Genomic DNA, 16,654 nt, shown 5'->3' with positions numbered 1-16,654 from the left:
AAATATTTAACAGTAAACGGCGCATGGCTATAGCAAGTCACTAAAGTTGCCAAAAGTAAAATCAGTAAGTTTTCAGTTTCAGACCCTATGGAATATTTATTGTGCAAACTGTAGTCAGATTATGTAGTAGATAGATATGACTGATCTCTATCACTGGTAGAAATATGTATTTGTACGCGATGATAAAGACTTATTTCAACGGATTTCGATTTAAGCTCTTAATAGCTTTGCTGCTCAAGACTTGATTTCGGAAGCTATTATATCTTTGACTTATGCACTTTGTTATTGCCGCAAAATTTGTATGACGGTTATGTGTGTTGTGATTTATGCAATTATCAGTCTAGTGTGGTAATAACGTGGCAGTTAGTAAATGGCGAAAAGAATGAATATAACACCCTGTCTGGTCAGTTCATACATTGTCTCTTCTCCAATAGGCAATCTTTTCGTCAGAGTGTGCAAGCAAGGATTACATTTTCTGTCACAAAGCGATGAAATAGTTGGAGATAAGTTCCAACCGGATAAATGGTAACAAAATTCAGTATTTAGTTATCAGACTGCGATAATGTTATTTTTCTCATCTTCTATCGTTGTGTATAAAAGATGAAACATCAACCATAAAAGTTTAATGCTGCTCGGTGCCAATACTTGAAGGTGGTGAAGAAGAAATTTGGTCATTTTGTTTATGATACAGAAAAGGGCGTGTATTAGTTGTTCCCCAACATTCCATTTCACTATACTAACTCTGTCGCTAGTGTGTGTGCGTTTTTCAATAATAAAAAAAGGAAATTAAGAATCGTAGAACTATGTATTAGTGCGTATGTGGGTTGTATCACTCTCCCGTTTTACCTTCCTCACCAATATTTGTCAGAAAAGTGTTTGTGCTTTATTACTTGGAAGCTGTCGCACAATGTGCGAAGTTGTGTAGACACACACATTGAGGGAGATACACCCAAATGAAATCATATAAAATAAGTTGTCATCATGGGCTTAAGCGAACAGGGTGGCATAAATCGATGCCTTTTCATATGTAGGCAAAAATATTGTGAATACCCCTCTGTAAAATCCTGTCAGTTCAGACATGTTAGTTAATGGTGTTGCCTGACAGCATACACCCATATACTCTTATCGACACAGTAGAGATCGTAGGTAGACTGGTTTTGCACAAGTGAATCCTTCACATGTGACTCAAATTACTGAATGTTTCATACATTTAAGAATGTATTGACATATTTGCTTAAAAGCAGGACGAGAAGGAAGCTGTATGTGATTAGCTGTCAATCAAAAACCTTGTTTCTTTGTGCTATTTATTGGTGTATATAATAGTGTGTGGAATAATGGATCCATCATTATCACGGGGCAATTTTCTCAGTATAAGAAACGTTAATGACAAAGTTCTTGGCAGCTACACGAAAACACTGTTTTCTGCTCCTCCATGTCCAAACAATCTCTTATCACAGTTCACTAGATGTAAGTGAAATGAAACACTACTGTATCTGCAGCTTATTGTTGTTGTTGTTGTGGTCTTTAGTCCTGAGACTGGTTTGATGCAGCTCTCCATGCTACTCTATCCTGTGCAAGCTTCTTCATCTCCCAGTACCTACTGCAGCCTACATCGTTCTGAATCTGCTTAGTGTATTCATCTCTTGGTCTCCCTCTACGATGTTTACCCTCCATGCTGCCCTCCAATACTAAATTGGTGATCCCTCGATGTCTCAGAACATGTCCTACCAGCCGATCCCTTCTTCTAGTCAAGTTGTGCCACAAGCTCCTCTTCTCCCCAATTCTATTCAATACCTCCTCATTAGTTATGTGATCTACCCATCTAATCTTCAGCATCCTTCTGTAGCACCACATTTCGAAAGCTTCTATTCTCTTCTTGTCTAAACTATTTATCGTCCATGTTTCACTTCCATACATGGCTACACTCCATACAAATACTTTCAGAAATGACTTCCTGACACTTAAATCTATACTCGATGTTAACAAATTTCTCTTCTTCAGAAATGCTTTCCTTGCCATTGCCAGTCTACATTTTATATCCTCTCTACTTCGACCATCGTCAGTTATTTTGCTCCTCAAATAGCAAAACTCCTTTACTACTTTAAGTGTCTCATTTCCTAATCTAATACCCTCAGCATCACCCAACTTAATTCGACTACATTCCATTATCCTCGTTTTGCTTTTGTTGATGTTCATCTTACATCCTCCTTTCAACACACTGTCTATTCCGTTCAACTGCTCTTCCAAGTCCTTTGCTGTCTCTGACAGAATTACAATGTCATCGGGGAACCTCAAAGTTTTTATTTCTTCTCCATGGATTTTAATACCTACTCCGAACTTTTCTTTTGTTTCCTTCACTGCTTGCTCAATATACAGATTGAATAACATCAGGGAGAGGCTACAACCCTGCCTCACTCCCTTCCCAACCACTGCTTCCCTTTCATGCCCCTCAACTCTTATAACTGCCATTTGGTTTCTATACAAATTGTAAATAGCCTTTTGCTCCCTGTATTTTACCCCTGCCACCTTCAGAATTTGAAGAGAGAATTCCAGTCAACATTGACAAAAGTTTTCTCTAAGTCTACAAATGCTAGAAACGTAGGTTTGCCTTTCCTTAATCTTTCTTCTAAGATAAGTCGTAGGGTCAGTATTGCCTCAAGTGTTCCAACATTTCTACGGAATCCAAACTGATCTTCCCTGAGGTCGACTTCTATCAGTTTTTCCATTCGTCTGTAAAGAATTCGCGTTAGTATTTTGCAGCTGTGACTTATTAAGCTGATAGTTCGGTAATTTTCACATCTGTCAACACCTGCTTTCTTTCGGATTTGAATTATTATATTCTTCTTGAAGTCTGAGGTTATTTCACCTGTTTCATACATCTTGCTCACCAGATGGTAGAGTTTTGTCAGGACTGGCTCTCCCAAGGCCGTCAGTAGTTCTAATGGAATATTGTCTACTCCGGGGGCCTTGTTTCAACTCGGGTCTTTCAGTGCTCTGTCAAACTCTTCACGCAGTATCGTATCTCCCGTTTCATCTTCATCTACATCCTCTTCCATTTCCATAATATTGTCCTCAAGTACATCGCCCTTGTATAGACCCTCTATATACTCCTTCCACCTTTCTGCTTTCCCTTCTTTGCTTAGAACTGGGTTTCCATCTGAGCTCTTGATATTCATGCAAGTGGCTCTCTTTTCTCCAAAGGTCTCTTTAATTTTCCTGTAAGCAGTATCTATTTTACCCCTAGTGAGATAAGCCTCTACATCCTTACATTTGTCCTCTAGCCATCCCTGCTTAGCCACTTTGCATTTCCTGTTTATCTCATTTTTGAGACGTTTGTATTCCTTTCTGCCTGCTTCATTTACTGCAGCTTAATAGTAGTTAAAATGTAGTCATAGATGGGGCATAACCAGTATTTAAATTCCACAGCTAAAAAATCGGTGTAAGTAGTCCACCACAATCCTTATATCACAGAGGCCAGGAACAAGCTATACACATAACAAATGGGGTGGTTGATGTCTTAGACTCTGAGTTTATTATTTATACTTCTGATAAAAAATACTTATTAAAGTCTTATTCCAAGATCTGCATTTAATTGAAGAATATAGGACAAAGGCATGTCAATCTAATTAATTTTTTTTTTTCGGTGTCTGATGCTTTATTAAGCATAAAATGAATTTCCTATAAGAATAGGTCCCACAAATTCCATATATGAGCATTCCATCTTCCTTTGTACAGGCTGGGAAAAATAAAACTGGCTCAGTGAATGTTTGCAATAAGACTCGAGCAATGTCTTCTTGCATTTGCATTCTTTTTTAATAATCTGTCAGAGCATGTTTTGTGCCATTTAGCCACCAAGTTTTACATTGCAGGCTTTGCCACACTTCCAGTCTTAAAAAAATTGCACAAACAGTTCTGCAAACGTTTTTCATGAATTGTGCTTTGCCTAACATTTGACAATCAACTCAAGCTGTTTTACTGTGGCCACCATTATGTACTGCATTCAACTGACCATTTAACACATCTTTCACTCAAATGTAATGATACAGTGAAATACTCATGACAGATCAAGTGAGAGATCCACATGTAACAGCAGCTGTTTGAACACTGAAATTATGGTTTCCAGCATTTTCTGTGACAAACAGTTCTCCTCTTCATTAACACAGGTTCAGTCATGTATTTCCATCAGGCATATGTATTTTGGTCTTCTGTGTACGAAAATGTGACTGTAGCAAGTTGGCTGAGAATTGCATTTTATATTTTACCTTTAATAATTTTTAAAAAAATTACACACATTGATCAGCAGTTAGTTTAGTAAGGGCTCTGAGAGCTCTAGACAGAAAACTACCACCTTATAAGTGTTTCCTGGGCCAGTTTTATTTTGCCCACTCTGTACAGCCCTAATCATAGATGTTGCATTGTGTGTCACTGTGAAGGGAATGGGTTTCTCCCATTGATAGTTTGGCTACGGTCTACTTCCTTGACTTAATATCTTACAAACTGTTAGTTGCTATTGCTGTTAAAATTGAGTCTTTGCTTATAAATTTTAAAAGATTAAGAGGTATGTTTGTTATATTACTTCAAATATAGTGAAACTATAATGAGATGAATATGGTCATGTTTGTTGGTATCTTTCACAATATCATAGATGTGTGTTTAAACCTCACCAAACCAAGAAGGAAAGTGATTGTATCCAACAAGACTAGGTGGTCACAGTTTGATAGCAAACCTGAAATTCAGAACCAGTATTTTTATGTAACAAATAAGAGAATAGAACATAAAAGGTAACTGTAGTTTCAGAGGGAAGATCAACTCATTGGGACCTTTTCAGAAGACACTAAATATCTAAATGAAATGAATGACAATGACAGAATGCAAGATACAGCCATATGGCTTGTGACAAAGCAGTGCAAAATCACAAGAAAGTTCAGTGATGATGAGACAGTCAACAAATGAGATAGGCAAATTGTCAGTTGCTGTGTTATCTGTTTTCTCTTTAATTTATTAATTGAATTATTAGTGTCTCAATTTTTCTTGTGTCAGTTGCTTTACATGCATTTTCACGTCTCTCAAACAATCGAATACTTCAGCGTTCGGCTAATTTCTTTTCTTTTTCTATCTTCTCGCTTCTCATCATTTGTGGCAATTTCGTTTCCTGTACTGCCTCTTGACTGACTTTCATTCTTGGCTGCCTCATAAATCTCATGTTTCACATGTGTCGTTGTTCAGATAGTGTGACTAATTTATAAGTACACATGCAGTAAAAAACACAAGTTGAAAAGCTTGTGATTTGGTACCCTCTGCCTGTAAAACTATTAGAGTGTAAACTTCAGTGACTATGAGCATTATGTCTGCATGACATGATTGATAATGTCCACTTTTGACTCTTTCAGGCATGCTATTTCTTTAGTGTGTAGCACAGGTTTATGACCTCAAAATGTTTCTTGTTTCATTGTTTCATCCTCCAGTCAAGAAGTAAGAATTATTTGTTCAGAAGATGGAAAATCAGCACAGGAGCAAATTGCTTATACTGTTATGTGGCTGCAAACGTATTTTCACGAGATTAAGTCTCTACCAAATTTAGCTCTTCCATCAATGTGCCCTTCTGTGGGAGAAGGTACAGTAATATGAGATGATCTACTGTGGTTATACTTTCAATAACTTTGATAATAATGGTAATTTTCTATTTTGATGTTTTAGGTGCATTTAGGGGTAAAGTGTGGAATAAACTTGCTGAATATGTTGGGCCTGGTTGTACAGTTTCATATGGAGAATTAGCAAAAGTTTCTGGCCATCCAGGTACTAAACAAGTATAAATACAGAATGTATTCTTTGCTCTAAACTGTGGAATGCCCTGGTATGCTACATAATCATTTATAACAGCAGTTACAAGATTTGCCTGCATAGAGCAATTGAAAATGGGAACACATTTCATTTCTCTTGGGGAACACATTTCATTTCTCTTGCACACAATTTTGAATTTACATTAGATTGTGTAGATTCTGATCAATGTATTGTACTAAAATCCAGTATCGAACTGAATTTGTTCCAGTAGGGCCTCCTTAACAGTAATAATTTTACTGTGGCCAGTTAGAGGCTCTGTCCATATCAGTTACATCATTGATAACGTACTCAGTACTTACAGTAGACCTACTTTGCACATTTCTATTGTAAACTGTGTGTCTATTTTCAGGGGCTGCCCAGGCCGTTGGAACAGCAATGGCTACAAATCCATTCCAAATAATAGTTCCTTGTCACAGAGTTATTCGTACTGATGGTACAATGGGACAGTATGCCCGAGGCACCAGAAATGAAGTTAAATTGTGGCTTTTGGAGCATGAGGGCATAACAGGCCATAAAATATCTCACATTAAATGCTGAAACTCGCATACAAATTTGCTTTGGAGCTGCAGTCTGTCTGTTTTTTATTATTATTACCATAACAGATAAAGAGGCATAGATTAGAGCACATGATGAAAGAGTTAATGGATTTCTGCACATTACTTACAGAATATTAAAAAGAAATTACTATTTTCACCATACTTGTAGTTAATTGTTGGTGAGATCAAAACCTGCCAATCTTTTGAATACACATTTGTGAAAATGAAGGGAATATGTTACAGCTCTACAGAAAGAAATGCTTTCTTGCAGTATTTATTGCTTGCGAAAGTGTAAAATGTGGACCATTAGCATACAGTAGGTGACAACCAGTTCAGTGCTGTTCTCTTGCAGCATGTGAGGATACCATTAAGCGCCATTGGAAGGAGTTACATGCTGACTCCCCCCTGTGGGTCTGGGGGTAAGAATAGGCCCCGAGGTATTCCTGCCTGTCATAAGAGGCAACTAAAAGGAGTCTGACATTTCGGCCTTTATGTGATGGTCCCGTGTAGGGTGTGACCTCCATTATTGAAAATTTTCCCGAAGAGTGAGCCAGTTGGGGAAGGGCACCTTACATGGTGCATCATGTCCATCGTGCATTGAGATCTTTAGCCCATTTTCTCGTCGTCGCATTGCAGTCCCACACATTCTCCATCTCTTTGGCGAGGACACTTTCCTGGGTGCGTTTTCCACCATTCACTATGCAGTGTCCCTTTCTGTCCCGACGATGACCGTGGATTTCTTTGTACCTCATATCCAGCACAGTAGCCAGTCCATTGTGTTGGGGCTGCCATGTACCCTGTTGGTTGTTGCCCCCTGACAACACAGGGATCGCTCTGCTAATGCCTGCAGCGTTAACTCCCCACTTATGCCAAGGAGTAGATGCCTGTCACCCTGGGGCTTCAGGACTCCCGGCAATGTCCATCATGCCAGGTGGCCTTTGCTGCAGCTGGGTGGCACCTGTGGGGAGGGCCCCTGGTTGGAGTGGGTGGCATCAGGGCAGGTGAAGCCATGAAGCGTAGTAAGTCATCTCTTGCTGGTGGTCCGCCACCTGCAGTCTCCAAGCAGGCAAAGTCTAACTTTAATGCTAAGAAATATGATCCCAAGTCGTTCCCCTCCCTGGCCACAACATGGGAGGAACGCCAGACTAAGGATGTCAGTGAAGCTTATTTGCCCCGGTACCTCTTACGTACAAGAGTTAATGGGGAATCTTTCATGTCCATGATGCCTCAGTTTTTTGTGGAGCATTTGGAGATAAAGTTTGGGGAGGTGGAGGGCTTGTCCGAAATGTGCTCTGGGTCAGTTTGGATAAAAATGGCATCCTCTGCCCAGTCACGGGCATTACTCACTTGTGGCAAGTTGGGGGATGTTTGTTACCATCACGCCTCATAAGAGCTTAAATATGGTTCAGGATACTATATTCCACATGGACCTTCTTTCGCAGTCTGATGAGCTGCAGGCCAATTTAGAGCGGTGAGGTGTTCATTTCGTCAGGTGCGTCCATTGGGTTCCGAGGGATAACCAGGTTGGCAGCGGTGCCTTCATCTTGGCCTTCGAGGGTGACATATTGCCCAAGAAGGTCGAGGTGATGGCCTACTGCTGTGACGTCAAGCCATATATACCTCCCCCAATGCGGTGCTTTAAATGCTGGAAGTTCAGCCATATGTCTTCCTGCTGTACTTCCAGCCCCACCTGTCGAGATTGTGGATGTCCATCACATCCCAATACTTCATGCGCCTCACCTTCCATCTGTGTCAATTATGGAGAGCATCATTCACCTTGCTCGCAATGCTGTAGGATTTTACAGAAAGAGAGGAAAATTGTGGAATATAAGATGCTGGACCGGCTGACCTACACTGAGGCTAAGAGGAAATTTGAGTCCCTTCATCGTGTGGCTATGACCACCTCATATGCCGCTGCTACGAGAACAGTTCTCCTCCCATCAGTTCCTTGAATTCCTGTCGCCTCTTAGAACTGGGAGACTACACCTGCCCTCTTGGTGGTGGTGGTGGTGGTGGTGGTGGTGGTGGTGGTGGTGGTGGTGGTGGTGGAGGACGGGGGGGGGGGGGGGGCACTTCCCTCCCTGTTCCTCCCACACCCAACCATCGGGGATTTCAGTCCCTACTTCTGAGCCAGAGAAGCGTAAGAATTCTTCTGCTCCTCTCGCGAGGAAGGTGCCCCTTGGGTCACTTGCTTCCCAGGTTTCTGCTAATGGAAAAGATGGCACACACCAACGGTTGAAGAGCCCAAAAGCAGCTGGTCGTAGGGCATCACGCTCACCCTCAGTTCCGGAGACTGATTCACTGAAGTCTTCCCAGCCAGGGAAACCCAAAGAACAGCACGAGAAATCGAAAAAGAAGACCCCTAAGAACAAGGAACTTGCAGTGGCACCCACACCACCGCTACCTATAAGTTCTGCGTCTGAGGATGGGGTGGAGATTCTGGCATCCGCTGAGAACCTAGAGCTTGCCAGACCCTCAGACACAATGGATATAGACTACTCGGGCAAAAAGTCAGTGGCAGCAGGTGACCCTGAGGCATAAACTGCCTCATTGAATGTCCCATCCCTTCCCAGTCTCACGATGTCGTCCTGCAGTGGAATTGCGGCTTTTTTTTTTTTTTTTATTTTTATTTTTTTTTTTTTTTTTTTTTTTTTTTTTTCCGCCGCCTGGCTGAGCTACAGCAACTGTTAAGCTTTACACCTGCTTTCTGCATTGCCCTCCAGGAAACCTGGTTCCCGGCAATGTAGACCCTGCCCTCCGCAGCTATAAAGGATATTATAGGAACTGTAGCAACTATAATCGAGTGTCAGGTGGAGTTTTCGTTTATGTCCTAAACTCAGTCTGTAGTGAACCTGTGCCCCTTCAAACCCCTATTGAAGCTGTGGCTGTCAGAATATGGATGATGCAGGAAATAATTGTCTGCAATGTATATCTTCCTCCAGATGGTGCAGTACCTCCGAATGTTGATCAACTTTTCTACTTTTGGGAGATTTTAACGCCCATAATCCCTTGTGGGGTGATGCCATGCTTGCTGGCCAAGGCAAAGATGTTGAAACTTTACTGTCTCAGTTCGAACTCTGCCTCTTAAATACTGGGGCCACCACACAATTCAGTGTGGCTCAAGGTAGTTACTCAGCCATTGATTTATCAATTTGCAGCCCAGGACTGCTCCCATCTATCCAGCCCAGGACTGCTCCCATCTATCCACTGGAGAGCACATGAAGACCTGTGTGGTAGTGACCATTTCCCCATCTTCCTGTCACTGCCTTGGCATCAGGCCCACAGATGCCTGCCCAGATGGGCTTTTAAACAAGGCAGACTGGGAAACATTCACCTCTGATGTCACCATTGACTCTGCCCCACATGGTAACATTGATGTGATGGTTTAGCAGGTGAATACCACAACCGTTTCTGCAGTAGAAAATGTGATCCCTCGCTCTTTAGGGTGCCCCCGGCGAAAGACATTCCCTTGGTGGTCACCGGAAGTCACTGAGGCAATTATAGAGCATTGGCGAGCTCTACAGCGACATAAGCAACACCCTTCCCTAGAGCATCTGATAGCTCTGTACCCGTGTACGCCAGCTTATAAAAAAACTGAAAAAGGAGTGTTGGGAGAGGTATGTGTCAACCATTGGGTGCCATATGTCGCCTTCCCAAGTCTGGACGAAGATCAGACGTCTTTTTGGGTACCAGATCCCAACAGGTGTCCCTCGTGTTACCATCAGTGGTGTGCTATGTACCGACGCAAATGTGATAGCTACTGAGCACTATGTTCGAGCCTGTACGTCGGAGAACACCCCCCCTCCCCAGGTTTTGCACCCACAAACGGCAGATGGAAAGGAAAGTCCTCTCTTTCACTACATGCCACAGGGAACTCTATAGCGACCCATTTCCGGAGTGGGAACTCCTCAGTGCACTTGCACATTGCCCCGACACAGCTCCTGGGCAGGATCGGATTCACAGTCAGATGATTAAACATCTCTCGTCTCGCTACAAGTGCCAGCTCCTCGTCATCTTCAACCGGATCTGGTACAATGGCGGGAAAGCACCATCATTCCGGTGCTCAAGCCCGGCAAAAACCCGCTTGATGTGGATAGCTATCAGCCTCACCAACTTTCTTTGTAAGCTGCTGGAACGTACTGTGTGCTAGCAGTTGGGTTGGGTCCTGAAGTCATGTGGCCTACTGGCTGCATGTCAGGGCGACTTCCACCAGTGGTGCTCTACCACTGATATTCTTGTGTCCCTAGTGTGTGCCATCTGAACAGCTTTTCCACATGCCAACACCTTGTTGCTGTCTTTTTTGATCTACACAAAGCGTATGACATGACGTGGCGAGATCATATTCTTGCCACATTATATGGGTGGGGTCTCTGAGGCCCGCTCCCGATTTTTATCCAGAATTTCCTGTTGCTCCGTACTTCGCATGTCCAAGTTGGTGCTTTCCATAGTCCCCACCCCCATATCCAGCAGAAAAGGGTCCCGCAGGGCTCTGTATTGAGTGTATCGCTATTTTTAGTGGCCATTAACAGTCTAGCAGCAGCTGTAGGGCTGTTCATCTCACCCTCTCTGTATGCAGACAACTTCTGCATTTCGTACTGCTCCACCAGAATTGGTGTTGCTGAATGGCGCGTACAAGGAGCCATCCATAAGGCGCAGTCATGGGCTCTCGCCCACGGCTTCAAGTTTTTGGCCTCTTAAGTCATTGTCATGCACATCTGTCAGCGTCGTACCATTCATTCAGAACCAGAACTTTACCTTCATGACGATCCACTTACTGTAGTATCAACATATCGATTCTTAGGATTGGTTTTCAATGCCCAATTGACTTGGCTACCTCACCTTCTTCAGCTTAAGTGGAAGTGCTGGCAGCACCTCAATGCCCTCCACTGCCTGAGCAACACCTACTGGGGTGCAGATCCTTCTACTCTGCTGCAGCACTTCAAAACCCTTGTTCAATCCCGCCTTGACTATGGGAGTCTGATTTATGGTTCGGCGGCGCCCTCAGCGTTGCGAGTAATCGGCCCATTGCACCACTGTGGCATTCACACAGTGACAGGAGCTTTTAGGATGAGTCCGGTGGCCAGCGTCCTTGCGGAGGCCAGATTCCCTCCATTGCTCCATTGCAGATCCGATGTGCACAACTGCTCGCCAGTTACGTTGCACACATTCGTAGTTCTCCTGAGCATCCGAATTACCGTCTCCTTTTTCCACCCACAGCCGTTCATCTCCCGCATCGGTGGTCCAGGTCAGTCTAACCTGCGGTTCACTTGTAATCCCTTCTGTCTGAACTGGGGTCCTTCTCTTTACCAACTCCCATCCATGCCCGTCCGCATACACCACCATGGTGTACACCTAGGCCGCAGATTCATCTGGACCTTTCGCATGACCCTAAGGGCTCAATTACTCCTGCCGCTTTCTGCTGTCACTTTCTCTCGATTCTTGACGTTTTCCGGGGCTCTGAAGTGGTTTACACCCACGGCTCGATGACTGATGGTCATTTTGGCTTCGCCTACATCCACAGAGGCAATTTTGAACAGCATTCCTTGCCCGACGGCTGCATTGTATTCACTGCAGAGCTGTTGGTCATCCCTCTTGCAGTTCAGTAAATCTGTTCATGCTCTGAGGAATCATTTCTACTGTATACTGACTGCTTGAGCAGCCTACAAGCTATCGACCAGTGCTACCCTTGCCATCCTTTGGTAGCGTCCATCTATGCCCTGGTCCGGTCCCGTCGTTCAGTGGTGTTTGTGTGGACCCCAGGACACGTTGGCATCCCAGGCAACAAACTTGCTGACGGACTACATGGAAACCACTTCTGGAGATGGGCATTTCTGAACCTGACCTGCATTCGGACTTATGCTGTAGGATTTTTCGGCTTTGGGAGATGGAATGGCATAACAGTACACACAGCAATATGTGTGTCAGTAAGGAGACAACAGATGTGTGTAAATCTTCAATGCGGGCCTCTTGCAGGGAATCAGTTGTCCTCTGTCAGCTCTGCTGGCCACACTTGAGTGACCCATGGTTACCTCCTGCACCGTGAAGACCCGCGTGAGTGTCGGTGTGATGCCCGGTTCACAGTGGCCCATATTCTGGTGCACTGTCCCACTTTGATTGCTTTGACTGCCCAGCAACGAAATCTTGGGTTACCCGACTCATTGCCGCTAATTTAATCTGACAACGCCTCATTATTTGATTTAGTTTTATGTTTTATTTGTGAGGGTGGCTTGTACCATTTGATCTGAGTTTTAGCACATGTCCTTCCCTCTGTGTCCTCCACCCTAGTGCTTCTAGGGTGGAGGTTTTAATGTGTTGCAGAGTGGCTGGCTTTTCCAGCCAGCCATGGTAATCTGCTTTGTTGTTTTAATCTCTTCATCCCGTTTCTGTGGTTTTCTTGTACCCTTTTGTCCATTTACATGTTTGTTGCCCTTCATCGTTGTTGTGATTTTTTTTCCTTTCATTCTGTTTTGAGTTGTCAGTCTGTTTGTTTTTATTCTCACACTTGTGGCATTGTTTTATTTGGAATAAGGGACTGAAGACCTCATAGTTTGCTCCCTTTATCCCTCTTTTAATCCAACCAACCTGAGGACTGTTGTACTTCGGAAGTTCATTTTCTCCAAAGACAGCAGCACTTTTCAGTGGCTCAGTAGAGGTATTGACTGAACACTCTGGCCCTCAAGAAATATCAATTTCTTACTGGAACATCAGATTTATTTATATACAGTATGTATAAGAAAAAGTCATTCCTAGAATATTTGAAGTCGCACATATAGCTATTGAAACTGTGTGAAGGAATTGCTAAAATGAAACACAAAAGACCACAAATAGAGGAAACAAATAACGTATCAAAATTCAGTAAGAAATGGTACAAAACTGTTCATATAAAAATTTGACAATGATATGAAAAGGATAGATTGCTACTCCCCGAATTTACATTTAAGTTTTTGGCCAAAAGGCCTCCCTCACACTCGCACATGACATGCGAAATGTTGCATGTTGTGCTCTGTTGCATGTTGCACCACTAGGTGGTCAACCTTATTTTTTGCAACAGTTTGGCAGTGGCCATTCATTCTAGTTGACAGCTGCCACTTCATGGAATATAGCTTGATATATTCTTAGAAAAGGCCATAAAGACCAAGCAAGTAACAATAAAGGTTTCCTTTTATCGGTAATTTGCTCAAGTAAGTCTGTAAGATCAGTTAGCCCTTGTGATGGATGCAGCAGGGTGTCTGCTACTTCATTGTCTTTAGCTTTCATGTACATTATTTCAAAATTATATTTCTGAAGGCGTATTGGCAGCCTTGTGGAGTAACTTGCTGGTGCACAAAATATTGTAATATGTTTCCTGTAAATTTAGTAGTTTAATTTCTTGAATGTCCATAATATGGCTAGAACTGAATATGCACACTCAAATTCTGGAAGTGTTTGACTTTTGAAACTACTCTGTTGTCCTTTTTGGGAATTTGAAATAGACAGGTTCCAAGACCAGAAAAAGATGTGTCTGTTGCATTATAAAAATCCAAATTCATGCCAGGATAACAGGATTTCAGAATTTAATAAAGCAGTTTTTGTAGCATCAAATCCTAACTGACATTTCTTCATCCAACATCATACTGCATTTTTCTTTAGTAACCTTAACAGTTCCAGGCTATTAAACAATTGATCAATTATACAGGGACCAGCACATGAACAGAGACACAATAAATGTGTTTAGTTGCTGTTTTGTTCTAGGACCTGGAAAATTCTTTATTGCACTTGTTTTACTAGGATCAGGTGTTATTCTTGAAGGAGATATAATAGTTCCTAGAAATTTACTTTCTTGTAGACGGAATGTTTTTTTTAGGTTGGTTGTCACTCCAGCCTGTGAAAATTTATATAATGTTCTTCCATGTAAATCAAGATCTATGTCCCAATTAGCAGTAGCAATTAAGATATCATCTACATAGTCACTTTATCTAGCAGATCAGGTTCTATAACTGTATCTAGTGCATTAATAAACACACCAGAACTTACATGAGACCAAGGGACTACACACTAAATTCGTAACATCTGTCAGTTGATCATACATTGAGCCCAGATGGTAATACACTAAACTGGTAACTTCTGCCAGCATGGACAGAAGCCTTATAATTCCTAGATTCATTAGACAGTTGGACCTGCCAGGAGGAGGTTGCAATCATGGTGCTAGTTAGGAAGTGCAGTGTGAAATTTCTGCCATAGATCCTCTAAATTTTCAGGTTGTGTATGAACTGGCACAATTATTTTGTTAGTGGCATGTACATCCAAGACTAAACAAATTTCACCATTGGACTTATTTACCGCTAGTAATGCACTACAGTATGGAGAGCGAGAGGCTTCAACAGCATTCCATTGAAACATTTGTTTTCTCAGGCAACTGCTGTTTTGTCCACAGGATGGAGTAAAGTTTTCAGCAAAATGCATCATCTGGTGTCATGTCCATGTGGTACATATAAGATTATTATACATAATTTTTCATCAGATACATGTAAATACCTCATAAGTATGCTTCTTAATTTAGTTGTTGTTCTGAACTCAATCTTACCACAGAGACTCGAATTATTTTTTTTTGTTTTCAAGAATTCTATCTTAATATCCTTGTAGTATTTACCGTGTTCTACTGGGGTTTGTATTAAATCAGCTACAATATCTTTGCCCTCAGTGCACAAATAGCATTTATCCAAAGAAAAATCTAACTTTTTGTTCTTTTCCTGCAAAAGCTCCATGCCAAGTAAACATTTGGCTACGAGGTCCCTCAAAATTAAGAATATGCATAACTAACTTCATTTCCTACTATAAAGCCACATCTCTGCCACTTCCCAGGTTGCGATTTTGTATCTAGAACTCTGGTTATACAACAGTTCGTATTGGGTAAGTCTCCACTTGGTATGAAAATTGGTATGGATTTTTACACTTTTACAGAAACGGACTATCAGAAGAGTCACTAAAGCACTACTTTGGTCCGTAACATGTCCTTTGTCACTTGTTAGACATCACATATGAAGTTGAGGATTAAGACTGTCCATCAAGAAGACAAAAGAAGAAAGACACCATCCATACTCTCTGTATGAACCTTCCTACAGTCCAGGTGCACAAGTCCACAATTTTGATGTTCATCATAGTAAGTAATAACTAGACCAGACTGCAAGGATCCACCAGTGCCACTATATGGATGACAGTTGATGAGATCTAGATCCTGGGTGCTGTAGTCGGCTCTGCTGTTTCTCCGGGAGATGGAGCAGTGCTGCGAGCTGTGGTGATGAAGTGTAGCGTCGCAGTTAGCATCGCTGGGTGTTATGCTGCAGAGCACCAGGTCAAACCTGACCAACAGTGAATATTTATTTTAGTATTTTATTTGTTATTTAGAATTTAACATTTCTGGAAGGTTCTTGAAATACCATTTGATGTTAGTAAAAATAACTTCGCTCTCTGTCCAGAAGTGCATCCTGTTGTGGTTGTGTGATGACGATCTTAATAAATGAGCTATCAGTGCTAAGCTTTGTATTATTTCATTCACCTTTCGAATTTAGAACTGATTCTGGCTTGACAATATTTACTTTGGAATTAATTTGTATCCTGTAGAAATGTGTCCTATTGCTGAGTATTTGTCTGTTAGGAAAGTCAGTTCAGTTCAGACCACAATTTGCGTCATCAAATTCATTATAATCCACCTCAGAAGGACCAAAATATTGGGTCTATAGATAGAAATGTAATTTTTTCAGTGTAGTTGAACCAGGAATGCATATTGGTTCAGATTGTAAAAAATGCCGAAAGTTGTTGAAACACACATATGTAAACATTCGCAGATTATTTTTTTATGCTGTTTACAAATCAATGCTTCTATTGTTCACTGCCTGGTCTCCTTTACTCCTAGATTACTTACTTTCTACATGAACTCTCCTTGCCATATTTATGTTTCCTGTTTGATGCACAAAGCAGTTACTTAATTGTGGTTGCACATGGGCCGTGAGCTCACGAGAGATGACCAACTGAGGTGCTGTGCTGTGCTGTGCTGTTCTGTTCTGTTCTGTAACAGGTTGTGTGTGTCCTGAGGATTACCTGCTGGCTATTAGTCCTCAAATCACACAGCTCCTAAGACGGCATCACTCTCCAGTGACTCAGGAGCATAGTGTAACGAAACAGGCTGTATTGGGTAATGTGGAGTACCCGATACAGTAGATTTCATAATATGCGATACATGCTAAAACTGATGTGCGTAGTGTATAAGGACACTTATTGAATAGGGTCACTTAGTGCAC

General features: G+C 42.0%; 1 protein-coding gene across 1 annotated transcript; it reads left to right on the top strand.

The window, feature by feature from the left end:
* Positions 1-261: 261 nt before the first annotated feature.
* On the top strand, positions 262-15,494 carry LOC126175806 (methylated-DNA--protein-cysteine methyltransferase). Its single transcript, XM_049922792.1, has 5 exons — positions 262-525; positions 5,466-5,614; positions 5,698-5,796; positions 6,191-6,409; positions 15,318-15,494. The coding sequence occupies exons 1-4, from the start codon at positions 371-373 to the stop codon at positions 6,376-6,378; spliced, it is 591 nt and encodes a 196-aa protein (XP_049778749.1). The 5' UTR covers positions 262-370; the 3' UTR covers positions 6,379-6,409; positions 15,318-15,494.
* Positions 15,495-16,654: the final 1,160 nt, after the last annotated feature.

This window comes from Schistocerca cancellata, chromosome 3, assembly GCF_023864275.1.
Source record: "Schistocerca cancellata isolate TAMUIC-IGC-003103 chromosome 3, iqSchCanc2.1, whole genome shotgun sequence".
Classification (NCBI taxonomy): Eukaryota; Metazoa; Arthropoda; class Insecta; order Orthoptera; family Acrididae; genus Schistocerca; species Schistocerca cancellata.
The sequence above is the reverse complement of the archived record's forward strand: the minus strand, read 5'-3'. Positions and strand labels throughout refer to the sequence as shown.

Excerpts from the sequence above, each read along its gene's own strand:
- LOC126175806 (XM_049922792.1), top strand. The coding sequence starts at position 371 with ATGGCGAAAAGAATGAATATAACACCCTGTCTGGTCAGTTCATACATT. Across the intron at positions 526-5,465 it reads AAGTTCCAACCGGATAAATG|TCAAGAAGTAAGAATTATTT; the intron begins GTAACAAAATTC and ends TTCATCCTCCAG. Across the intron at positions 5,615-5,697 it reads GTGCCCTTCTGTGGGAGAAG|GTGCATTTAGGGGTAAAGTG; the intron begins GTACAGTAATAT and ends TTGATGTTTTAG.